General features: G+C 35.3%; 1 protein-coding gene across 1 annotated transcript in view; it reads left to right on the top strand.

The window, feature by feature from the left end:
- COL21A1 (collagen type XXI alpha 1 chain) overlaps positions 1 to 26,941 on the top strand; it is a 210,619-nt gene that overhangs the window by 174,211 nt on the left and 9,467 nt on the right. Inside the window, exons 18-23 of the mRNA XM_058306903.2 lie at positions 11,770 to 11,814; positions 14,332 to 14,385; positions 17,445 to 17,498; positions 20,347 to 20,400; positions 22,025 to 22,096; positions 24,123 to 24,158. Coding sequence (XP_058162886.1) covers positions 11,770 to 11,814; positions 14,332 to 14,385; positions 17,445 to 17,498; positions 20,347 to 20,400; positions 22,025 to 22,096; positions 24,123 to 24,158 — 315 coding nt within the window. The remainder of the gene's footprint in view (positions 1 to 11,769; positions 11,815 to 14,331; positions 14,386 to 17,444; positions 17,499 to 20,346; positions 20,401 to 22,024; positions 22,097 to 24,122; positions 24,159 to 26,941) is intronic.

The following is a 26,941-nucleotide window of genomic DNA, read 5'->3' as shown; positions in this document are numbered from 1 at the left end:
GTGCTGACCTCTCACCAGAAACAATGGAGGAGAGAAGAAAGTGGTATGATGTATTTAAGGTACTGAAAGAGAAAAACTGCTTGTCAAGAATTCCATATCCGGTAAAGCTGTCCTTCAAAAATGAGGGTGAGTTCAAAGTCTTCATGGACAAACAAAAACTGATAGAATATGTTACCAGAAGACCAGAATTACAAGAGATACTAAAGAAAGTGCTGTAGCTTGAAAGGAAAAAAAAAGGGTGAGAGATTTAGAGTATAGAAATGAAGATTATTAGGAAGGGTAAATTAAAGGGTAAAAAGACAGTAGGAAAGTGGATTTGGCTCAACTGATAGAGCATTTGCCTACCATATGGGAGGCCCAGGGTTCAAACCCAGGGCTTCCTGACCCAAGTGGTAAGCTGGCCCACGTGCAGTGCTGATGCACACAAGGAATGCCTTGCCACACAGAGGTGTCTCACATGTAGGGGAGCCCCATGCTCAAGAGTGCACCCCCACAAGGAGAGCCGCCCCATGTGAAAAAAGTGCAGCTTACCCAGTGGTGTCACATACATGGAGAGCTGATGCAGCAAGATGACACAGCAAAAAGAGACACAGATTTCCAGTGCCGCTGACAAGAATGCAAGTGGATACAGAAGAACACACAGTTAATGGACACAGAGAGCAGACAATGGGGGAGGGGAGAGAAATAAATAAAAAATAAAAGAAAGTAGTATGATATGACAACAGATAACTAAAGGACAAAATGGATGAAGTAAGTAATACTTTAACAGTAATTACATTGAATGTTAATAGCTTGAACTCCCCAATCAAAAGATATAGACTGATAGAATGGATAAAAAATTATAGCCATCTATATGTTGTCTACAAGAGATAACTATGAAGATACAATGAAAAAAGAATGAATATAGGTGCAAAAATCCTCAACAAATACTTGCAAATAGAATCCAAAAGCACATTAATAGAAAGTTTAAGTGGGTTTTATCCCAGGAATGCAAGAGTGGTTCAACACAAGAAAATCAATTAGTGTAATAAACCATAATGATACATGGAAGAAGAAAAATCACATGATCCTCTTGATGCAGAAAAGGAATTTGACAAAATATAGCACCATTTTTTGATAAAAACTCTCCAAAAGGTAGGAACAGGAGGAAGCTTTCTCAATATGGTAAAGTGTATATATGAAAAACCTATAGCTGGCATTGTATTCAATGGTGAAAGATGGAAAGCTTTCCTGCTGAGATCAGGAACAAGACAAGTATGCCCACTGTTACCATTATTATTCAATATTGTGCTTCTCTAGTTAGAGAAATAAAATTCAGATAGGAAAGGAAGTAGTAAAACTTTCTCTGTTTGCTGATGACATGATCCTATATTTTGAAAATCCTGAAAAAACAAATCTACTAGAATTAATAGGCGAGCTCAGCAAAGTGGCAGGATACAAGAGTAATATGCAAAAATTCATAGTGTTGATGTGCAATCTGAGGAGAAAATCAGAAAAACAAATTCCATATATAATAGTGTCTAAAAAAATTAAATATTTAGAGATGAACTTAACTAAAGACATAATGGACCTCTATTCAGAAAACTACAAAACATTGCTAAAAGAAACCAAAGAAGACTTAAATAAATGAAAGGATGTTCTGTGTTCATGGATTGGAAGACTAAATATATTTTTTTAAAGATTTTTTATTTTATTTCTCTCCCCGTCCCTCCCCCCCAATCCAGTTATCTGTTCTCTGTGTCTACTTGCTGAGGGTTCTTATTTGTCCACTCTGTTGTTGTCAACAGTACAGGAATCTGTGTTTCTTTTTGTTGTGTCACCTTGTTGTGTCAGCTTTCCGTGTGTGCGCCGCCATTCCTGGGCAGGCTGCACTTTCTTTTGCCCTGGGTGGCTCTCCTTGTGGGGCGCACTCCTTGCGCAGGACTCCCCTATGCGGGGGACACTCCTGCGTGGCAGGGCACTCCTTGCATGCATCAGTACTATACATCAGCCAGCTCCACAGGGGTCAAGGAGGCCTGGGACCTCCTTGAACCGCGGACCTCCCATGTGGTAGACCTATGCCCTTCCTGGAAGACAAGTCCACTTCCTGGAAGACTAAATATTGTTAAGATGTCAATCTTACTTAAACCGATTTACAGATTCAATGCAATCCCAATAAAAATTCCAACAGCCTTTTTTGCAGAAATCGAAAAGCCAATAATCAGATTTATTGGAAAATGTAAGGTGTCCTGAATAGCCAAAAATGTCTTAAAACGGAGGAACAAAGTTGGAGGACTCTCAATCCCTGACTTTAAAGCATATTACTTAGTTACAGTGGTAAAAACACCATGGTACCGTCATAAAGACAGGCAGATTGACCAATGGAATTGAATCGAGAACTTAGAAACAGACCCTCATATCTACAGCCAAGTGATTTTTGACAAGGCTGTTAAGCCCACCCAGCTGGACCAGAACATTTTATTAAACAAATGTTGCTGGGAGAACTGGACAGGCATATCCAAGAGAAAGAAGACCCCTATCTCATACCTTATACCAAAATTAACTCAAAATGGATCAAGGACCTAAATATAAAAATGACAACCATAAAACTCCTTGAAGAAAATATAGGAAAACATTTTCAAGATCTTATGGTAGGTGCAGTTTTTTAATCCTTACACTCAAACAGTAGCAGTGAAAGTAAAAATAGGTGAATGGAACTTCCTCAAATTTAAACACTTTTGCACCTCATAGGACTTTGTCAAAAGGGTAAAAAGGTAGTCGATTCATTGGAAGAAAATATTTGGCAATCACATATCTGATAAGGGCTTAATATCCATGATATATAAAGTTTACTACAACCCAATAATAAAAAGACAAACTAACTGATTAAAAAATGGGCAAAAGATATGAAAAGGCAATTGTCCAAAGAAGTAATACAAATGGTGAAGAAACACATGAAAAAATGTTCCACATTGCTAGTGATATAGGGAAATACAAATCAAAACTACAATGAGATATCATTTCACACCTACTAGAATGGCTGCTCTTAAAAGTTTGGAAAACCGTAAATATTGAAGAGAATGTAGAGATAGGAATGCTTATTCACTGTTGGTGGGAATGTAGAATGGTACAGCCACTGTGGAGGACTGTTTGGAAGTTCCTTAGGAAGTTGATTATGGACTTGCTGTTTGACCCAGCAATACCATTACTAGGTATATACCCAGAAAAACTGAGAGCGGTGACAGGAATACACATCTGCACACTGATGTTCATAGTAGCTTATTCATGATTGCTAAAAGTTGGAAACAACCCATGTGTCCATTAACTGAGGAATGGATGAACACATGATGGAATAGCACATAGCTGTAAGAAGAAATGAACCTGGAGGACATTATATTGAGGGAAGGAAGCCAGAAACAAAAGGACGAATACTGTATAATTGTACTATTATGAACTAAATATATTGGGTAACTCATGAAATTAGCAATTAGAATATAGATCACCAGAAATTAGATGAGGGTAGAGATTGGAAAGCTGATGGTTAATCTGTACAGATTGGTTAAAAGTTTGTTTGTAAATCCTTGGAAATGAATGGAAATGGCAAGAACACATCATGGTGTTTGTGACTAGCAGAGCTATTATATTGGTATGACAGTGGTTGAAAGGGAAATTCTAAAGACATGTATATTGCTAGAAGGAATACTAAAAAATGTAACATGGGACTGTATAACATAGTGAAACCTCATATAAAATATGGGTAATATTGCATATATATAAGACCATTTAATAAATACAAATAAACTAGAGACATGGAAACAGAATAGCAGCTATGTATGGCAGGGGAATCATAGATTGGGAGATGATGAGTTTCTTTGGTTTTTGTTTATTATTATTTTTTAAAGATTTATTTATTTCTCTCCCTCCCCCCCCCACCCCAATTGGCTGTTCTCTGTGTCTGTTTGCTGCATGTTCTTCTTTGTCCGCTTCTGTTGTTGTCTGTGACACGGGAATCTGTGTCTCTTTTTGTTGCATCATCTTGCTGCGTCAACTCTCCATGTGTGCGGCGCCATTCCTGGATAGGCTGCACTTTCTTTTGCGCTGGTCGGCTCTCCTTACGGGTGCACTCCTTGCGCGTGGGGTTCCCCTATGTGGGGGACAACCCTGCGTGGCACAGCACTCCTTGCGTGCATCAGCACTGCCCATGGATCAGCTGCACACGGGTCAAGGAGGCTGGGGGTTTGAACCGCGGACCTCCCATGTGGTAGATGGACGCTCTAACCACTGGGCCAAAGCCGCTTCCCTATTATTCTTATTACTGGAATAATAAAAATGCTCTAAAAATGACTGAAGTGATGAATGCATAACTAGGTGATTATACCAAATACCATTGATGGCACACTTTTGATGATTTTATGTTTTATTAATATGTATTAATAAAATTGATTTTTGGCAAAAATGCATAAATAGAAAAAAAATGAAATAGGTTTGCTGAAAGCTTTACTTCACAGTATTATGGATATTTTGCCATATCACGCTACATGATGGTATGAGATATATCTTGTTTTTTTAATAGTTTCATTTTATTTATGACATAAATGTATGTCATGTAACCCTTTTCCTATTGTTGTTCCATATATTCCCACATACTTGTGTCATAGTTTTCCTGATAGATATATACCTATAAGTGGAATTTCTACTTCTGAACATAGCCTCTACAATATTCTTGATTTTAAGCAAGAAGATCCAGTATTTTACAAATATTATTTTCACAATTGATTTCTAATTGATTCAGATTCAGGTTTACGAAGTTCTCTTCTATTTCTTGATTATGAAGAGTTTTGATTAAATAATGCATGATAAATTTTACAAAATACTTTTTAGTATCTTTTGAGATGATTATTTCTATTTTCTCCTCTAAACTATTAATGTAGCAACTTACATGAATATAAGCATTATATGGATTTATTTCTTAATGTTGAACAATCCTTGCATTCCTGAAACAAATCCTACTTGTTCTGATGCACTGCTGTATCTGATTTGCTAATGTTATGGTAAATTCGTTTGCATTTAGATCAGATTTTTTTTTAGGTATTATACATGACTGGTTTTCGTTATCAGGGTTGTGGTAGGCTTACAATTTGAAGTGAGACAATATCCATTTTTTTAATGCCTTAGAGAATTTTAAATAAATTAGAAACTATCTAGATATCCCCCCTATCCCCAAAGGCATTTACATCCAATTTCTGGAACCTGTGAATACTTCACAAGGTAAAAGAGATTTACAGATGAGATCAAGGTTAAAGGCCTTGAGGGGGGGGAGACTATCCTGAATTATCTGGGTTGGCCCAATTTCAATTTAATCAGAGTCCTAAAAAGTGGAAAAGGTTGGAAGAAAGAGGGGGAAAAGAATTGCAGCTTGAGAACGATTACACCCACTTTTGCTGGCTTTGAAGAAAAAGGACAGGAACCATGAGTCAAGGCAGTCCTCAGTTTATGGTCAGCTAGAAAATGTGGACCAGGTCCTGCAAGTGCAAGGAACTAAATTTTACTAACAACCAGAATGAGCAGGAAACAGATTCTTCCCTAGAGCCCCAGAAAGGAGAGCAGTACTGCCGACATCTTGAATGTAGCCCTGTGAGACTCATGCTGAATTTCTGACCTACAGAACTATAAGATAATAAATTCGTGTTGTGATAAGCCACTAAGTTTGTAGTAATTTTTTATGGCATTAATAGTGTTGGAGAAAATACTGCACTTACTGGGACAAGGAGACTGAAATGACTGTAGACAAAGAAAGATTTATTGAGAAGCTCTCCCAGTGGAGGGGTCTGAAGAACAGACTTCAGCCCACTCCTGGAAAGGGGCGGCGGGGGGGGGGGTACTTGAATTTATACAGAACTTTCCTAGGCTGGGGGATGATAGTTGGTGGGAGGGGATTGAGGGTCTGAGTGAAGTGCAGGGGCTGATAAGAAGCCCTAGAAATGAAAATTTCCCCTGACAGTGACTAGAAGATAGTGGGTTAGGGAGTTATGGTTTCTTGGAATGCTGTAGGAGCAGATGTTTCTTCTACAGGAATTTTATCTCCTTCTGACATGTAGATAGAGAAGGTTTCCATTTCTTTTTACTCCCATCTCTGTGGTTTCTTTATTTAACCTGTGGGAAAGTGCCATGCCCCTGGACATTTAGGCTTATGGGGGATGGGGTTAGCCTTTCCCCAGTGAATATCAGGGGAAACTGAGCTACAGCTTGTTAATTATTGCAAACCTTTAACAAATAGAAAATGAATATAGTTTCCTTTAAAATTTTTACTTTATTTGTTTAAGTACATTCTACGTACTTGGGTTAATTTTGGCAGTTTAGATTTTACAGGTTATTATCCTCTTCTAGATATTCAGGTTAATCAGATTAAACAAATATTTTATGATATCTAAATTAGAGTGGACTTTTAAAACTGATTTAATTACTTTTTAAATTAAAAAAGCAAAGCACATTCAATGTGGAAAGCAGAGAATGTATAGCAAAGTAAAGCAAAACACTGTAATCTGACAACCTAGCATAATTATTACTAATGTTTGATGTATATTCCTCCAGGAAAACTATATTTATATATTTGTATATCTATGTATTTATTCACATCTCTCCATATATATAAATTTGTAATATATGTGTACGTGTGTATATATGTATGTATTTGACAATATTTTCTCCAGCCTACTCTTTCAATTAGCGATGGATTATGAGCGTTCTTTTTCTACAAATAGACTTTTCATGTTGTAATAGAAGTATGCACCACAATTTAAGTATACTTAACAATTCTGGGCATTTGGTTCCTTCTACTTTTCAATGTCTTTTATACAGTTTATGGACAGCCACGCCTTTTTCTGAATTAAAAATTGATGATGCTTATAGGATTTAGTCCTCATCTCTTTTCATAGCAATTAATAAGTTAAATGTAATGTTGATTATGAATACTAGGCAAGTGATGGACCATAGCTTAATAAGTCTACGTCTTTATTTCTGGAAGAAATAAAAACAAGTTTTGCTCAGATTCTGAATCATCTTTACCTCAGTAAACCTGAGTGGTAACACTTTTTTCTGCTGCTGGTCTTATGCTGGCCAGGAACCACACGGAGCTTTGTAATAAAGCATCTTTAGTGGTCTTTGGCCATTTATCTTTCAACCCTTACCTGGTTTGGTTTGGTGAAGGAGAGAGCTTTGAGTTTGTAGCCATTTGACCTGGTTTTGAGTCCTTATTTTGTTACTTTTTTATACTATAATTTTGTAGAAGTCATTTAACCCTTTGAGACTTGATTTTCTCTCCTGTATACAGAGCAGATAATAGATACCTTCATAACCTAAGATTTTTTTGAGAGGCCAAATGAGAGAAAGTATAGGAAAGTGATTACTAGCCTGTATTATCCAATATCGTAACAATTAAAATTAAATAAAATTAAACATTCAGTTCCTTAGTTTCCTGAAGCACACTTCAAAAGTGCAATAGTCACGTGTGGGTGGTGACTACCATATTGGATAGGGCAGATATAGAACACATCCATTATCACAAAAAATTTAATTGGACAGTAGATAGCACATTGATCTATAAAGCCCATTGAAGAATTTAAAAATTGTGTCTCTAGTCTTAATATCCTTTTATATTAAATTTAACAAAAAATTGCAAGTGTAAATTTGAGATTCCACCTTATTTTCTAGAACCAATGAGCTTTATTCTCCCATTCAGTCAACAGCAACCTTCATCTCATTATTTTTTGGTTGGAAAAATGGGAATATATATTATATAAACATACAATTCACAATGGGTTATTACATAATAAGTAGTTGAGTGATTTTGGGGGAAGTATTTACACAATATTTCAAAAGTAGGTTATAAATAAGACACTTGGAGATATTAGATATAATTTCAAATCTTTGGTCATTTTAACTATTAATTTAGAAGTTAAAATTCATTTGTTTTCTTCATCAAACTAGTTTCTCCTTTGATTTTGTGCTTTAAAAATAAAAAAAATATATTTTGTTTGGTGAAACATGAAATTTCAGAGCATTTGGTGAAGTGTTCATATTTATCTGGAAAATAGTATGCAACTTCTACTCAGCAACTGAGTCAGCTATGAAGGTCTTAGAAAAATCCATTTTTATTCCTTCCCTTAGTAAGAAATTAGAAATTTGTTTTGAGTTATACCCTGACATTCCACCTACCCAATAAATATGGTCTGTATTTTTTAGGTTTTTAGAGTATTAGAACCCATTTTAGAACAACTCTAGTATTATTTTGGAACTTTTTCTTTCAAAATGGAATCAGTTATCAGTTTTACATGTGCATATACGTATATGTGCTTTTTTAGCTCATCAATGTAATTCACAGGCATGATTTCACTTTATACACTGATGTATATGGACAGGTTATTTTCCCTATCTTTTGGACTTGGGGAGAGTCCATGACTTTTTCATGATGTGGCTGAACAGAGACTTTCACCGGGTCTCTTAATCCTGTCCTTTCCTCTCCAAATAGTCCTCCTTCTCTCTGGGTTTTCAGGTATGTTATTTTAATCCACTAAACATTTGTCTTTTTCTCTTTTTCTAACAAATGACACTTTTGCAACTGTAAAATTGCTTAGGATATCTTCTCGTTTTTTTTTTAAATATAGAAATAACCTTAGATATGGAAAAGAAATTCCAGTAACAAGGAGTTTTACAAATGGCCCAAATAACTACTACTTCCTAAGATAGCCCTGGTCTCTTTCTGTAACTTGCAGTGACAAGGTGATGACATTTTCTATTGTACATGAATGTGGGAAACTCAAAAATATTTACTCAATAATTTTCTATTTAAATTATTAGTTTTTGGGTAATTTGGGACCAGCCCCTGTGGATTCTGATGTGCAGGCCGTGAAATAAGTTCATCCAAAGTTACTTACATTTCTTTTTCCCTTAAAGATCAATTAAGATATAGCATGAGACTAGTAAACTGGCAAGTTCCTTGGATATTGGTTTCATTAGGTGTGGCAGCTATGATTGGAAGCTAACTTTGTTTACAGTTATCTTAACATGAGGTAATCTTTTGTACATCTTTCATAATTATCTGTCAGTTTGGATTATTAAAAATGCCTTAAAATATTTGGGGTTCAATTACAAATATATATGAAAATCTTGGTCGTAATTTTTCTGAACAAATACTGATGAAATATATTTACCATATTAAAAAAGCATAGTGTTTTTCTTTAAGGAAAGTCAGCCAAATATGAAAAGATGAAATATAATGAATGAAGGGCTATTGCAAGCTGCTGGCCTTAGCCACCAGTTGGTAGGAAGCCTTAGCTTGCTATAGTCAACTTTGATAAATTGGAAACTTTGCAAATGAGGGAAGGGAAAGGAGGAAAAGGCAAAAAAAAAAAAAAAAAAAAGCCATCCTCAAAATGGAGAAAAAGGGCAAAATTTTGAGACATGGGAGAAACTATCTCAGGTCAGGGAGTAGCTGCGGTGAAAAGACAAGTGATAATTTTCATTCAGTATAGTGCCTGACACTGAACAAGCACTTCACTTGCAAAAATTAGTTGATATACACTGTGAAGTAGATTCTATTATATTCCTTATATATAGAATAGCGATGCTGAGATCTCAGAGTTGAAATAACTCGCTATCAGTCAGCCACTAAATGTGCTGGTTGATTCCAGCATCTAAGCCCTTTCCTTAACTCTATTTATAATCACATTATAATCATTGCGGCTAATATAGTTTATGCTTTCGATATATGTGTTTTCCCCCCATTATTTCTCTAGGAGTGAACAAATCTCTTTTTAACATAACAGAAAAAGTATAATTTTCTAATAGTTTTATAACTGTATTGCATTAAATATCTCTACTACAGTATAGAAAGATTGAAACTTTTAATATAAAAATATCATTAGTGGATTAGATCTGGGTTTTTTTAAAATGTTGAAAATATTGTATTACCTAAAAGCAGTTTTGACCCAAGATGATCCAGTTTTAGGCACAAAATAAATACAATGCATGTGGAAAATGTATATGATATTTTGTCTGAGTATTGTGTATCATGGATGTATTTCCTTCATTATAAACTGTTCTCTGAGAAATAGGGGCCAAATCCTTTATTTCAAAGTATGTATTTCTACTCTTTTTTTTTTTTTTTTTTTAAGATTTATTTATTTCTCTCCCCTTCCCGCCCCCACCCCAGTTGTCTGTTCTCTATGTCTATTTGCTGCGTCGTCTTCTTTGTCCATGGCATGGGAATTTGTATTTCTTTTTGTTGCGTCATCTTGCTGTGTCAGCTCTCCATGTGTGCGAAACCATTCTTGTACAGGCTGCACTTTCTTTTGTGCTAGGCGGGTCTCCTTATGGGGCACACTCCTTGCATGTAGGGCTCCCCTATGCGGGGGACACCCCTGTGTGGCAGGGCACTCCTTGTGTACATCAGCACTGCGCATGGGCCAGCTCCACACGGGTCAAGGAGGCCCGGGGTTTGAACCGCGGACCTCCCATGTGGTGGACGGACACCCTAACCACTGGGCCAAATCCACCACCATGTATTTCTACTATTAATGACTTTTAAGTTACACAACAATGGTATCAATTGTTATAGAGAAGCTCTGGAACTTTTTTCTTTCATGTCAACATTCTTGTACCACATTATGCAGGATTTTTCAATTGACTATTTACTTTTCCTTAAACCCATAATGAAGTCACAGAAGTGGAGGAAATATGTCCATTTAATCTTACCAAATAAAATACTTGTTACTTTCTTTACTTATACTTTTTCACAGTTGCCTGAATCTAAAACCAAACAGGCTGAAAATAAAATATGTAAGAGATGCTTGGAAAAACGTTTGCTCTATGAAGTAATTGTCAGTAAATACTTTTGGACTAGCGAACTGGTAGCTTAAAAATTGTTTTCAGTTTTCCTACAAATACAAAATTGGCAAAGTTTAGTCAATTTAAGAAACATATTGGGAACCCAGGAAAGCATTATCTAGAAGAGTTTAATTAGTGTAGCTCTGAATAATTTCAAATCAATTTACCCTCTTCCCCCAACAATCGTTTATTCCACGAATCTTCATAGTACTATATCAGTACTAAATCTACTGTCTAGATTTGATATACTGATATTTTGTGAATTTGTGGCTGTTTCTCAATACTGAACAAACTTAGTATTCGAATAACTTAGATAAAAGATATCAAATCAGATTCAGGGATCTGCGGGACCCAGGTCATTCCTCTGCAGTAAATATGCTCTCAAGGACTCCTGGGAGGGGGAAGTCAGGGATGCAGGAGTATAATTTTGTTTTTCCTCAGGGTGAGAATGTGACCTTGCTGATATTGGAATTGGCTTGAGAAACTGGATATTGCCTGGATATCTATAAATGATTCTGCTAAGATCATAGAATGTGTAAGGCATAGGGACTTGAGTAGTGAAGAATCACCAAGTAATAACAAATATTGAAATGAAATGTCCTTCTGATTTTATCATTTATGTTGGTCTGAAAGAAGAACCAAGATTAATTTCTTCATAGCTTCTCTTTTTAAAGTCTTTATTTAAAATTTTAAATATAAGTAATTGTCCATAGAACCCTGAATCATTTATACATTTTTCTCTTTTCTAAAACTAGGTTACAGGTAGTACAATTACATTTTAGTTTTGATGGCATAAGTTTGAAATTCATTATTTACAAGCAAAATATTCCAATTATAGTTATTTTTCCTTTATGAATACAGTCTACAAAGTGTTTTATTTAAAAATATACTTATGTTTTTCTTTAGGGAATCCCAGGATTTCCTGGAAATCAGGGATTAATAGGACAAAAGGTGAGTATTAAGGAGAGTTGAAAGTTTTGGGACTGGACCTGGTTATTAAAAGGGTGAAAAATTGATGATACATTATGTTATTTTCACAAAGAATAAATTTTTTTTATTACAGTAAAACAGAATACGTTTGAACTAGTACTTGTTCAAATATGATATAATTTTATATACTGGTATTTTGACCTTAGAAATTTGTTGTCATTTTCTTGTTATTTTATACAGATGATACTATTTGGAATTTAGCATTTTACTTCATTACTTTCTGTCTTCTGCTCTTAGACCATTCATTTAGGATCATTTTACTTCTTCCTGCACTGTATCTTTTAGAAATTCAGTTTTATTTAACTAGAAATGTCTTTCTTTCACTTTTGTACTGTAATTCTAATTACCATTCCCTTGTACATGATCAGCCCATTGGGTTTGCATCTTTTGAAGGTATTTTCTGTGTTTCTAATGTTCTGAAAATTCACTATGATATGTTTAGATAGGGACTTCACTTTATTCATATAGGTTGCAGTTCAGTTTGTGTCCTACCTCTGTAGAACCATTTCCATTAATTCTGGAAAAAATTTCAGCCATTATCTACCATAGTACCTCGGGTGCATTCTCTCTGTTCGTTCTTTCTGTGATTCTGATCAGACATATTTTATTCCTTATCATTTTGTACTCTTCAACTCTTTATAATGTCTTCATATAGATTTCATCTCTTTGATTGTTATATTTGCATAATTTTTGCGTGTATTTTCTAGTTTATTTGTTCTCCCTTATTGTTTCTGATCTGTTGTTAAACCGTCAATTGATTTTTTCATTTGAACCATCATATTTTTCATTTCTAGAGTTTTAATTTTTTAAAACTCATCTTTTTATTTTTAATAGTCTTTTGCCATATTTTCAGTCCTAATAGTCTTTTGAGATTCTATACTTTAAAAAAACCAAACAGTTCCTATGTAATTGTTTTAAATTGTCTTTCTAATAATTCCAGTATTTGCACTGCGTTAGTTGTTATTCCCATAGACTGTATTGAGGATTTATGCATCAGGTTTCTTTACTGTTAATTGTGAATTCTTTGCTTGATTTTAATTAACTGGTATGAGTCCTGTCAGCCTAACTGAGGAATGGGGAGCCTTCTTCTACTGGTAGTGAGGGGTACCATTTCAGTTCCCTTTGAGAGTCTTTGGCCATCACTGATACTGCAGATTTCTGTCCCATCCCCATGCCTGGCCCTACATTTTGTTTCCCTAGAGGTGAGCATGTACCTTCAAGCACCCCACCCCTCTCGACTCCCTGCTTCTCTATATCTGCCACAGTTTCTGCATAGTTACAAGTCCTCATGGTTATGGCTCCAATCCAGAGTATATTTTATCAAAATGAGGGCCTCTAATGACTTCCTCTACATCTTATAAGACTAGCGTTATCTCACAAAGTGTGTCCTGTAATATTTATATATTATTCAGAAAGTACCTTAGAGCACCTAGTCAGCAATGTTTCAAAAATTCAGTCTCCATGAGTTATTTTATACTCTAATTTTTCTTTATTAATTTGTATTCACTATCTGTATTAGACAGCCAAAGGGTGCTAATGTAAAATACTAGAAATCTGTTGGCTTTTATAAAGGGTATTTATTTGGGGTAGTAGCTTACAGTTACCAGGCTACAAAGCATAAGTTACTTCCCTCACCAAAGTCTGTTTGCCTCATGTTGAGCAAGATGGCTGCCAATGTTCAGGCTTCCTCTTCCTCCTAAAGCTCCATGGTCAGGCTCTCTAGGCTTTGTTTCTCTCCCCAGAGCTTGATTCTCTCCAGGCTCAGCAGCTTTCTTTTCTCCACAAGGCCAGCTGTGATCTGTCGGGAGAACAGCTTTCCTGGGTCCTTCTCTTCTTCCTCATGGCCAAGCTCCTCTGTGTTCTTACTTCCCAGGGCTCCAGTTCACAAACTCCAAACTCCCTTCCCTGATATATAGTTTCTCTGTGAGACTCAATGTCCTACTAATGTGGCCCAATCAAAACCTTAATCATTATTTAATCAAGTAAAAGTAAAACCTCTGAATCTAATACACTCAAATATGCCCTGAGGAAAAGACCAGTTTACAGACATAATCCAATATCTATTTTTTGAATTCACAACCAATATCAAACTGCTACACTATCATAGCTCAGTAAGTTCTATGATAAATAAGATAATTTTCCCTTTATTTTTTACCCTATTTTCTTACCTCACAAACTCTGTAAACTTCCGTCTTCCTTTGAATGAATGACAAGTGTCACTCCAGATTAATTAGTGAAAAGAATTGAGTGAGTAATTCCACAGACAGAGCCTCTGCTTGGGCCTTTACGGGTTTTTTTTTTTTTTTCTCTTTTTTTCTTTTCTGCCTTGTCTTGCTCATTTATTACTGTAGCAGAAGGAAAGAGAGATGAGTGGGACTAATTGGTATTGAGCTTTCAATTCATCATGCTTTGGTAGAAAATTCCTGGAAATAAATAACTAATTAAAATTTTAAAATGTGATCTGTGCTTGATTTGTAGGGTGAAATTGGGCCTCCAGGACCACAAGGGAAAAAAGGAACTCCAGGAATGCCTGTATGTTGATGTCATTATTATCAGGTTGTTTGAAATGTTGTTTATATAAAACAGGAGTTCTTATTTGGGAGTTCACAGGACTGTAGAGCATATACCAATGAGAATATTGGGGTCCATATATTCCATACATTTGCCTGAAAAAAGTCTATGTATTTGTCCATTTACAGAGGAGAGAGTCAAGTGTGGTTTTCTTTTTAATTCTCATATATTTGGCAATGCAAAAAAAGGCCAAGAACCCTTATGGCAGATAAATCAGAAAGCAAATATTCTAGCTGTTAATTAAAACCATGTCAAGTACCATGAAAAAGTCTAAAACCAAGTGCATGTTCTTTTTTCACTTTTTAAAAAATTACAAGTTTAAATAAAGGTAATTTGGGTGACCTTTAAGAATAGTTATTGGCATAAAGAAAACAATAATGACAAAAACAAAAGCCTCCCTCTCACTCTTATTTACTAGTAATGTTAAAGAAAGGAAAAATTACTCCAGTGATGCTTATTACTCTTCTATAGGATTTAATCTTTCAAAATAATGGCCAAAACTTGGACCATTCAGGAGATGGAAATACCAAAAATGATAAGATCTATAAGCAATCAGAAACCTAAGTAAACAGGTCACTGATTTTTTGAAGGAAGTATAGCCTTTGCTTTAACTGTTCAGGCCCTTCTGACATATATGTGATAATTCTACAAGCATCTGTCCTTGAAAAAATAAAAAACCCATTGTGGGAGAAAGTACTTGAGCAACTTCTTTTATTACGTTAATGAAGGAGAATAGATACAGAAAAGGTAGCAAAGGAAGGCCCTAAAGCAGTGAAAAAATTATTTTTGGGAGTAGAAGAGACATCCGCAGTTTAATATTAGAAATTATCAAAATCCTATTTTGCATGTGCAAAAATTCATTTAAAAATTTTATGCTTATTGCTATAAGTAATTAATGATTTTAATCTGTGAATCAAACTGTCTCTAATGGCTTTCTCTTTAAGAAAACAGATCTCTTTTATGTTTGACAATTATGACTTTTCATTTAATTATGTAAGTTTAAAGAGAACAGATATCTTACTTAGCACTGGGTGAAATATTTGTTGAATTTTGCATTTAAGAATAAAAAAAATGTTATCTATCAAATATGAATCTAACTTTTAGAGATATTCAAAGGAAGAATCTTCCCATTAAAGTGGAATACTATTCCCCTACCATCACTGCCTATTTGTTCAATAAAATAGTAAATAAAACTTGATTATTTTAAATAGTATCTAAATATCTTGAAAATGATGAATAATATCTATCAGATATAAAAAATATCTATATTTAAACATTGATACTAACCATCATCAATGATTTACATTATGGTTTACATTTTGGGTCATACACTTTTATAAATTTTGATGAAATTGAACAGGGCCTGTATGCATCATTGCAAGATCATGTAGAACAATTCCATCACTCCCAAAATGCCCCATGTTCCATCTATTCTATTCCTCCCTCCTCCTCCCCTCAGGGCTCACAGAGACCACGAAGCTTCACTCCTTGGAGAACAAGATTCATAGTTACTTGCAACAACATTGAGGGCTTGACATACTGCTCTGTCTCCCCCTGTTAAGCACTGCCTATGCTCTCGAGAGACTCCCGTCTGTTTGAGAACATAGTGGCCCTTCCCAGGATGGGAGTCCAACACATTCCTGCTCATATGTGAGTTACCATCCACTGATAAAACACATCATGACAAGATAAACACTCACACACTCCCTAGAAGCCTGCCCGAATGCCCCTCACATCCAGTAACCCTCCCCTGCCATATTGCCAAAAGTTAGTCACAACCACCACACCATGGACCCTAGAGTGATTACAACAGAAAGTGGGAGGATTGCATCCAGCATCCATGTGGAATCTGAGCCTCCTCTTGACATAGAGGTGCAATGGACACAACCAATCCAATGTCCACATAGAAAAGGTGGCATTGGATTGAGAAAAGTGGACATGATGGCTGATGGGTATGGGGAAAGGCAGGAAGAGATGAGAGGTGGAGGCGTCTTTGGGACATGGAGCTGCCCTGGATGGTGCTTCAGGGGCAATCACCGGACATTGTAAATCCTCACAGGGCCCACTGGATGGAATGGGGGAGAGTGTGGGCCATGGTGTGGACCGTTGACCATGGGGTGCGGGGGTGCCCCGAGATGTACTTGCCAAATGCAATGGATGTGTCATGATGATGGGAAGGAGTATTGCTGGGAGGGGGGAGAGGTGGGGTGGGGGTGGTAGGGTTCAATGGGACCTCATATATATATATTTTTAATGTAATATTATTACAAAGTCAATAAAAAATAAAAAAATAAAAAAATAAAAAGTTAGTTCCCAACCTGTTAGTTTCAGCCACATACCCACCAATCCCCAGTGTTCACGTGCTCCCTCCCCCAACCCTCCCCCCATTTGTATCTCAACTGTGACAAATGTACCATCCACATATAAAATGTTATTAATAGGGAAAAGGGGAAAAGGGGGAGGATGTTGGATATATGGGAATCCCATATTTTCTGAATGTGACTTTTCTGTACCCTAAAACTTCTTTGAAGGCAAAATGAAAAAAGTAAGATACTGGGGGAAGAAACAGAATAAAATGTTACTGTACATTTAAGATAGATCTTACAGTGATGAAAGATATAATGTCAAAATTTTTTTTAAATGTTTTTCATTACTTTTTATTCCAAATTTTTTTATTTTTTGTATCTATTTCTTATTTTTTAAAACTATCTTTATTATTTTTCTTATTAATTGTATTTGGTTATTTTGTTTGCTTCATTTTTGAAGAAGTTTTGGATCACAGAGGGGTTACAACTATGATGGGAGGATCATTGGTGTGGGGTGTCAAAAAAAAAGAATATATTTAACATTTCTAAGTTTTTAGCCACTGTGCTATGCATATTTTACAGTTTATAGTTGCAATAACATGCTAAATTGACATCAAAGCATAGTGGTGACATGTTATTTTCATTATGATCATATTGCAATTATTGTAATTTTTTTTCATCATCACATTTCCTTTGCCATATTTAAAAATGCAGGGTTTGATGGGAAACAACGGCTCACCAGGTCAGCCTGGAACACCGGGACCTAAGGTAAATATAATCATATTGACAAGAATGAGAACCTTGTGCAAAGTGACATTTTATATATGTCCATGCAAAATTTAAGAACATTGATTTTATTTTGAATTATGGTTTTCATTCTGTGAGCAATCACTTGTAAGGATGAAATCTTAGACAACACTCAGTATATAAAGAATGCTAAAGTAAAGCAGGTCTGGTTTAAGCTGGAAAGGGCCCAGCAACCCTTTCTACTCAGCCTCCTCCACTCTTATTGCTATCTCATGAGGCTTTCAGGAATACTTAGGGCTCTATGGAGCTCAGTCTCAAGACCACTGGTCAAGAGTATTTGTGGTGGTTGTTATGGGGGGAGGAGTGGGATGAGGGGAGTGGGGGTATATGGGGACCTCATATTTTTTGACTATAACATTAAAAAAATAAAGACAAAAAAAAAAGTTTTTGTGGTTACAATTGAGGATAGATCTTACCAAGTTACCAATTCTCTTTTTGGCATTTTTATTTAGTGGCATATATATGGAATTTTATATGTAAAAGTCATTGTTGTAAATTGTATTAGATTTTCCCTCCATTGGGTCTGTGGGTAGAGCAGAATAGTATCTTTACTTTCAGAATAAAATAGTATATAGCAAGCTTGACAAATACATTTAGGATGTCAGTTAGGTTATTTTCAAAGTAGAGCTAAAACTCTTTGAATACGGAGGTTTAGCCACTGCCTTTCTACTATGTGCATAAAATCCTGTGCTAAGATAACTATTTGTTGGTTGGTAAGAGGATCAAATCAAGTACATTCTAGTTAGACTCAGAAAACTATTCTCAACTAGTGAGCAAGTAGATGCTAGAACAACCTTCCAAAAGGGTGTGATGGAATTGCTGTTTTGGAAACATTCAACTTTTGACTAGACACTGTACTAGGGGAAGAGACCCTGGCATGCAAAATGAGTAGATGACTTAATCCATTCCATTTTTAATATCTAAGTATTTAGAGAAAGAGACAGGGTAAAGTTTCATGGGAGCTCAATAAGTGGGTATATTAATCTGTCAAAGGGGTCCTGATGCAAAGTTCCTGAAATCTTTTGACTTTTATAAAGGGTATTTATTTTGGGTAAAAGCTTACAGTTAAAGAGACCCTAAAGAGTCCAACTCAAGGTTGCTTTTTCACCAAAGTCAGTTAGGACTTTGCTGGTCTTTGCTAGGGTTCAACCTTCCCCTTTGGGCTTCCTCTCTCTCCTGATACAGGGCTCGTTTGTTTCTGGGTCTTCTAGATTAGCGCGTTTCCCAAGGTCAGCAGCAAACTATCAGGCAAATGGCTCATCTCTTCCTGGGACCCCAGGATCAAACATGACAGAGCTTGTACTCTTCCCATGTGTGCAAACCTCCTCACTTCTATGAGTTTCAGCTGAATCACTTGGAAAATTAGAAAATTTAAAGAACCATTGTTCTTACATCCAGTAAAACTCTTATGTGTCAAATGCTTTAATTAAATCCAAATATTACATTTACACATCTCCCAGCTTGAGAAACTTAGAAAACTATTCAAAATATTTCTTGCTTGCTTCTCTTATTAGTGAACCTGAGTTGATTGTGAGTGATTGTTGTCCTTTTAAGTGTTGTCCTTTTAACATTTTTTACACTTTTAACACTGACTTTGGCCAGATGTTGAGTTGTGATTTCAGGTATCAAAGTATTTGGAAACCAGAACTACCTTTGTCAATCCCTCCTTATTAACTTTCAGGATTATTCTCTGTTTATATCTACTCCTCTTTTCCTATATTATATTCTTTGCTCAGTCAACTTAGTCTTGTTCTTCATGTTTCTTCTGTTAAAAATGACTACACTGAAATCTGAAAAAGAATGGAAACTAAATGTTTTCCAATTCCTATACTTCTTCCCAAAAAAGCCACTGTACATTTGAAGGCAATTTTCTTTCCTTCAATTGCTATATCGAAGGTGAGTCATACTGAGCACGTGAAAAAGGATGATGCTCAGGATTCTCCTCCTAGAGGTTGCTGTTTAAGGACAAGCCTCTGGTCTGTGTAGAATGGAGACTTCACTAATTAGTTTTGGTCCCTGAGGATTTGAATCTCTTCCCTTATACATGGAGCTGCAATTTGACATGTGGGCTTTTAGAAAGTTTTATAAATGTGAAAACACACCTCCTTGCTTAAAAGAGTGTTTTTTAGTGAGCAGGGCTAACATAGAGGGTCTACGTTTCAAGCAATTGGGAAATTGAAAATATATTCATAAATATTATTTTAAATATAGTCCCTTAAGTGTTTTTTTTCCTTTTTAGTTTGCTAATGGCTGCCAAGGCAATATACCAAAATGAGTTGGCTTTTACAATGGGTACTTATTGGTTTAAAAACTGACAGTTTTGAGGCCGAGAAAAATTTCCAAATCATGCCTTCATCAGGCAGTGCTTTTCTCCCCGAGGATGCCTGCTGGTGGTCCTGGAACCCTCTCTCATCTGGCAAGGCACATGGTGAGGCTCAGGGTGGCGTCTGCTGGTCTCTGCCTTCTCCTCCCAGCTCTGCTGCTTTCTGCTCTGTCTGTGGCTTCCTCTCAGCCTGTGGGCATTTTTCTCTGTACTGAAGCTTTTCTCTGTATTTCTGCAGCCCTGTATTCCTCCATTTATAAAGGACTCCAGCAAGAGGATTAAGACCCTCTGGGGTCACACCTTATTGAAATAATATTAAATGGCCCTTAACTAAATCTAATCCAATCAAAAGTTCACCAAGGTTCACACACAGGAATGGACCAATTTAAGAACATAATTTTCTGGGGTCCACAAAAGACTTAGATTATCAGTATCAGATACATTGTGACTTTATTAAAAATTCAAATGGTTTTGATGCATTGGCAGGGGAGTAAAGGTGAACCTGGACTTCAAGGGATGCCTGGAGCGTCTGGGTTCAAGGTAATTGTGCTTTCAATGCAATTGGAAATATTTTCAAAGAAGCTGAAATGCAAGTTTTCCTCATTGTTTGATAAAATTAACGTATCCTTTTAGTAACAATACATGATATTTAGGAGCTACATTACAAAATTAAGGTACATGAAAAGAAATGGTTAATAGTGGGGTTTTGTTTCTGGTTTTTGATAATTTGGAATGTTTGGATGAAAAAGGCAATGAAATATACTTTGGCATGATGTTTCTAGAAAGAGTGAAATTCATATGCTAATATGAGCATGCTCTCTTTTCCAAACAGCATGACCCTCTTATATAATTGAAAACAAGAGTGTGTGGCACTCACAGTGGTATTCTTTGTTTGCTGACTGATGGGACTTCCATTCTCCATGTGGGGACTCACAGCTGCTTTTACCAGTTTCCTCCAAACTGAATGATTATTTTGATAGAATTTATAATTCTCTTCTAGCTTTTAAAAATCTAGAGTAACATTTAACAGCTCTGGAGTGGGCACAGTGAGAAAAGAAAACAGAACCTTGTTTCCATGAAGGAGGGTGTTCTTTAGTTAGTTGATTAGAGTTTTGGGTTAAATGTTGAAGCAAAACAAAACAACAGAAGCATGCTCAGCACATTCCATCTCCTACAAATACATCCTAACTATTGACAATGCATCATCAACACACGGTTGCAGAGAATTGCCTTATTGAAAACCTATGTTTCAGAAAGGAGATAATCCCTACAGGATGATGGAGATGTGTATAAAGTGAGTGGAGAAATTGAGTTAAGACTCCTCATGGACTGAAAACAGCTCAAAAATATATTTCTATGAGAATAATATCCCATATGTATAAAGAAAGAACATATAAATGTACCCAAATTTAACTTCAAAGATGTTTATCCCAACATTGTTTATAAAATTAGAAATTCTGAAACCCTGTTTAACAGTAGGAATTTTTGAAATGAGATATCGTAAATCAATATAGTAAAATACCTTTTTAGTAATTAAGATTCATAGCATCAAAATCTATAATGGCATATAAAGAATTTTACATATTAATATATTTTATAGTTAAAACAAAGTTATGCAAAGATAGTGTGCATATTTTAGTATCTAAAATTGTACGTGTATGTGTTTGTGAGTTTGAGTAAGAGAAAAATATATAACAAAATAAACTGTATATTGAGTTTTTCAATAATTTGTATTACTCTATTTGCTTATCAGTTTTGTAAACAAGAAAATAAATTCTGTAATCTAGCACATGGGAAAAAGCAATGTCAAGAAGAAAGACAGAATTTTAGTTAAATAAGTAAGCCAAAAAGAAATACCTGTGTTTATTACTAAATATTACTTTTTTATCATTTACTTTATTGAGTTATAAAACTAAACCAAATGTTTATAATATTTTAAAATATGAAATACTATCAGAATTTTTCAACTAGTAAAATAGGGAAAACTTTCCCAGGGACTCCAGCAGACTTCATTTTAACTCTTTTTGTAGTAATAACTCTAAATGTCAAAACATTTTTGAACCATCCATTCTAAATTTGAAATGTGGTATAGAGATTTAAAAAAAGGTGGCATTTTTCATAAGCGATAGGTCTGTGATTTTTACAGAACTTCTTTATTACCTAGGGAGAACAAGGTGTAATGGGTCCCCCAGGAGAACCAGGATTCCTGGGTCTACCTGGGATACAAGGTAAAAAGGTATGCATTGTTTAAGAGATATGATTCACTTTTTTTTTGTTTTTGTTTTTCATTTTTGTAATTCACTTTTAATCAGCCTTTTACATGTAAGTTTTCCATTTGTGAAAATAGCATAATAGGATAGTTATATATTTAATGATAAGCCAACATATATATTGGGAGTATGATTGTTCAGCCTTACGCTAATAGCTCCAGTGTCTTTCACGTCTCTGCAAAGCTATTATCTCCTAGATGAGGACCTTGGAATGGCCATGCAACTCAGCAAATATACATGTACAATTAAGTAATATCCGGTACATTCAGATGGTTTGCATTCAATTCAAGTGAGTCAAGAATTCTTTAGGAAATGTACTCAATGCCAGACATTCTTACCAAAACCAGGGCAAAAGTCCGAAAGAATAAAAATTACTCCCAGATTCTTTGATCATGAAGTTTCTTCCTATGAAACAATATGTTCCTTGGAAATGTATTAAAAATTAAAAGGTTTAAAATCATATATACTTACATAAAATGAGTGAAGTCAGACAACATTTTAACTATTCCCTCTCACTCTCCCTTATTTTAGTCAGGTAAGGAATGCTAAGTTGTATCTGAATAAATACTCTTATTTATTTGGAGATTTGAGCAAAAGACTGCCCATTTTCCTAAGATGTTCATGTCACTGCAAATATATACTTCTCTGGTTAACAGTAAATATTTTGGTTTTTAGTCTGGAAAGGATACATACTCTCATGACTACAGCTTAAACTGCTTCAATTATTCTTCTACTTAATTTTTTATATCACTCTTTTATTATCTACTTGGCAGTGATTATACTGTGATTATAGTTTTTAGTTCTGATGAGTGAAAGGCAACACTTGCTGAGATAATTTAAGGGCTTCTCATAGCAATAATTAAAGGTTAGACACTTAATGAATATTAAATAAGCCTATGGATATATGTTTAGACTTAGAGTTTTCTTATTCAAAAACTTAAGAGAAAATTTGTATTTTCTTTACTGAAAATACAAAACTCCATTCTCTGTGTTTAGATAACAAGGTGAGGTTAAAAGGAAATTTGAAAACTGTCTTGTAGCTCAGTTTTGGGTAAGAGCTTACCTCTCCTGATTTGTGGTTTCATTGTTTATAAGAATTAGGGCTGGGCTAGGTTATGGGGTCATTGTTGGCACCACGACCACCACATCTTGGTGAACTTACTTCAGATCGTACAGGGCCACTGGTTTCATATTCTTATCTTTGTGGGCTTTGTCTTCGGATGTCATTTAGACAGAAAGAATGATGAAAAGTTAACTGCCATCTGGACCAAGAGCATGTTATTTAAAAAGGAAGTAGGGCCCAATGAAGAAGTTATCTGGAAGTAGAGTCTGTGGCTGAATTATAGAATGCTTTTATTTTTTAAATTATGGGAAAAATAAAATACTTTCATTGTTTGGGGAAAAAAAAGGAATTAGGGTGTTATAATTGTTGATCTCTAATGCTCCTTCTAAGCAGATAAATTATTATTATAATATGCATTTTTATTACATTATTATATAATATGAATTTTTTCCCAAGAACTCATTTTTGAGGCATATATTTTCTAACATTTTAAAATATTGTGTTTTATTTTGCCGTTTCTTTCATTAAGCTTGTGGCTACTATTAACTCAATGGATGATTTTTCAGTTTGGCTGTTTGATTTCATAAAATCACATTCCATCAAAAATAGTCCTATCTTGTTTGTTTATTTAATCCAACACTGTGATCAATATATTTTTTTAAATCTTCTTCCTGGTAAAATAAAAATTTTGGAGAATCTGCTTTCATGTGAGAACAAGAAAGTGTCTGATGAAAACACTTTTGATAATATGGTTTTACTCTTTTTGCAAATACTGAGTTAGGACTCAGCTTCTGCAGGTACTCGTGGGATTTGCATGATTTGTTTGAGACCTTATATTTTTCTCTGCTGAAGAAAAGCATGTTTATTTGAAAGTATAAGGATTGCACTAGACGATGATAAACATTTAACTGCTTTTTAATGTTTTGCAGGGAGACAAAGGAAATCAAGGTGAAAAAGGTATTCAGGTATGTTGCTTATTTTTTGTTTGGTTGGTTCTTTTGCTTAATGATGTAATCAGGCCTTTTAATTCTTATATTGCCCTCCCAATTCCTCCTTGTATCACAATCACTAATTGTTAAATACCATCTTTGCTACTGACCTCATACAACATCAAATCTAACCTTACATTTGTTCACCACTTTACTATAGAAGAAAACTTGAGAAGGGGCTGATCAAATAAAGGTAGAGGTTTTAATACATATTTCTAATATCTATTTATTTGTCTCTATAGTATGTATGTTTCAAAAAGTGATTTGAAATGGCTTATGGCAAAAGCAAATTCTATAAGAAGCCATAATTATAGGATATAAAACATCTTCAAACTAATATATGGAAGACTTATATCAGAAAATAATACCAGGGTGAGGAAGCCTAGAGGGATTTAGGAGGCCATTTAGTTTTGGGTGCCTTAATAACCAAGATAAGGAAGAGAGCAAAGCTACTACTTTGGGAAATAAGGACAGTTTCATCTCAACTAATTTAAGTGGCTGTGGAATGGGTTTCCTGATTAACTGAAGACTGACCCATTAATAGAATGCTACTGGCTTGGTCAATGATATACCAGTTTGGAATAAATTGTACACAGATATTCTTTCAATTTTTTACATTTTAGAAATATAAAAGATTTCAAGCCACAAATGACAATTCTAATGTCCAGGTAGTATTTTAAAGATATATATATTTTTAAATTACAAGGTTCTTTTATAGTTGCTGAGCTTTGCTATGGAAAATACACTTAAAATAAAAAGAAAAACACTTTACAAAATTTCAGGAAGGTAGAATTTTGAAAGCTCTAGAATTTGAGGCATAAGGGAAAGTTATAAATTGACGTAATACTCATCAGAATCTGCTAAGGTCACAGTTCCAACATCACGTACTCATGAATTTAGTCTTTGGCGCATATATGAAATCATTTGCAGTAGCATGACAGAATGCCATTGTTTTTCAGACAACTTTTTACTGAAGATCTTCAAGTATTTTTGTAATATGGTCCCTTTAATTTTGAAATTAGGAGTGAAGTAAAATTTAAGTAAGTTTCATAAACTCTAGACGTATATATTCCAATTACCTTCTTGATGTTGTATTTGGATGTCTCATGGGCACCTCAAATTAAACTAGTTCCCCATAAACCAGCTTCTATTTATGTATTCTTTGTCATGGCAATTGGTACTACTACACAACTACCCAGGGAAAAAATCTTGACAGTCATCTTAAAACCCTGTCTTTTCCTCCCTTTTCACATTGAGTTGTTCAATCAGCCCTAAATGTCTCTTTAAGTTTGTCCCATTCCCCTTTTCCTCACTGTCCTGATCATCCCTTGTTTGGGTTCCTGCATTACTGTAATGCATGGTCTACTTGAATCCAGTCTACTACCTCTGTGGACATTTTTAGCATCATGCAATGACTGAGCTAGTGTATTAGTCAGCCAAAGGGATGCTGATGCAAAATATCAGAAATCTGTTGCCTTTTATAAAGGGTATTTATTTAGGGTAGAAACTTACAGTTACTAGGCCTTAAAGTATAAGCTACTTCCCTCACCAAAGTCTATTGCCCACGTGTTAGGGCAAGATGGCTGCAGATGTCTGCCAGGATTCAGACCGCCTGAGTTCCTTTCTTCCTGGGGCTTGCTTCTCTCCGACACAACTACTCTGCTATCTCCACAAGGCCACCTGTAGACTATCTAACGAACAGCTTGTTTCTCTTCCCAGGACCTTTTCTCTTTCCTTACCACAAAGCACCTCTGTGTGCTTACTTCCTGGGCTTCAGCTCAAAACTCCAACCTCCCTTCTCTGCAGTGCAGTTTCTCTGTGAGTCCCTACCCACCAAGGGGGCAGGGATGTGCCATCCTACTGACCAGCCCAATCAAAGCTTTAATCATTATTTAATCAAGTAGAAGTAAAACCTTTGGCTCCAATATACTCTAATATGCCCAGAGGAAAAGACCAGTTTACAAACATAATCCAATACCTCTTTTTGGAATTCATCAATAATATCAAACTGCCCCAGCTAGATATCTGCTTAGGAGTCATTTAATGGTGCATTGTGCATTTCAAAATAGTCTTTCTCATACAGTGTCTCCTAATTTGAATGAATCTTTTCCTTTAGCATTATCTCTCGCCACTCTACCCTCTATTGTTTATTCCTGCCCCACTGCTTTAGCCAAAAGGAGCTACTTGACCTTTGTCTCCTCTCTATCCTTTTTCTGATTGGCTTCCTTTTACTCATGCCTCAAGGCTGCACTCAAGGCTCATATTCCCTAACCCTCTCGGTCAGTTGCCCCTTGGAATGTTCTCATAGTATCTAGCCCAGTTGTTTACTTATACATTATACACTTAGACAGGATTATCATCATTCTTGAGTTAATTGCTAATCTTCCCCATAAACACAGTATGCAACCTGGAAACAGCAATGACATCTTTGGTGTCCTAGTGCCAGCAAAAAGATGCCATTCAATAAATAGTGGAAATTCATTTATGTGCGTAAATGAATAAATCAATATACAAAAATGGTTTAAAATTTTAGTTGCTGAAACTGTAATGGCTTATATTATTTAAGGATACATTTTCATAGAAACTACTAATTATCTTGTCCTATATAGGAATGAAGTATTACTTCAGGGTCTAGCTTAATGTCTTATACATGGTGGATGTCCAAAATGGTTACATGTGTTGACATCTTTAGTAATTTTTCTTCTTATTTGTCCTGATTTATATTAGTCCTAAAATATAGTAGTATATTTTCATTTTTT

This window comes from Dasypus novemcinctus, chromosome 11, assembly GCF_030445035.2.
Source record: "Dasypus novemcinctus isolate mDasNov1 chromosome 11, mDasNov1.1.hap2, whole genome shotgun sequence".
Taxonomy (NCBI): Eukaryota; Metazoa; Chordata; class Mammalia; order Cingulata; family Dasypodidae; genus Dasypus; species Dasypus novemcinctus.
Note: the sequence above shows the minus strand (reverse complement) of the source record. Positions and strands in the feature narration are given on the sequence as shown.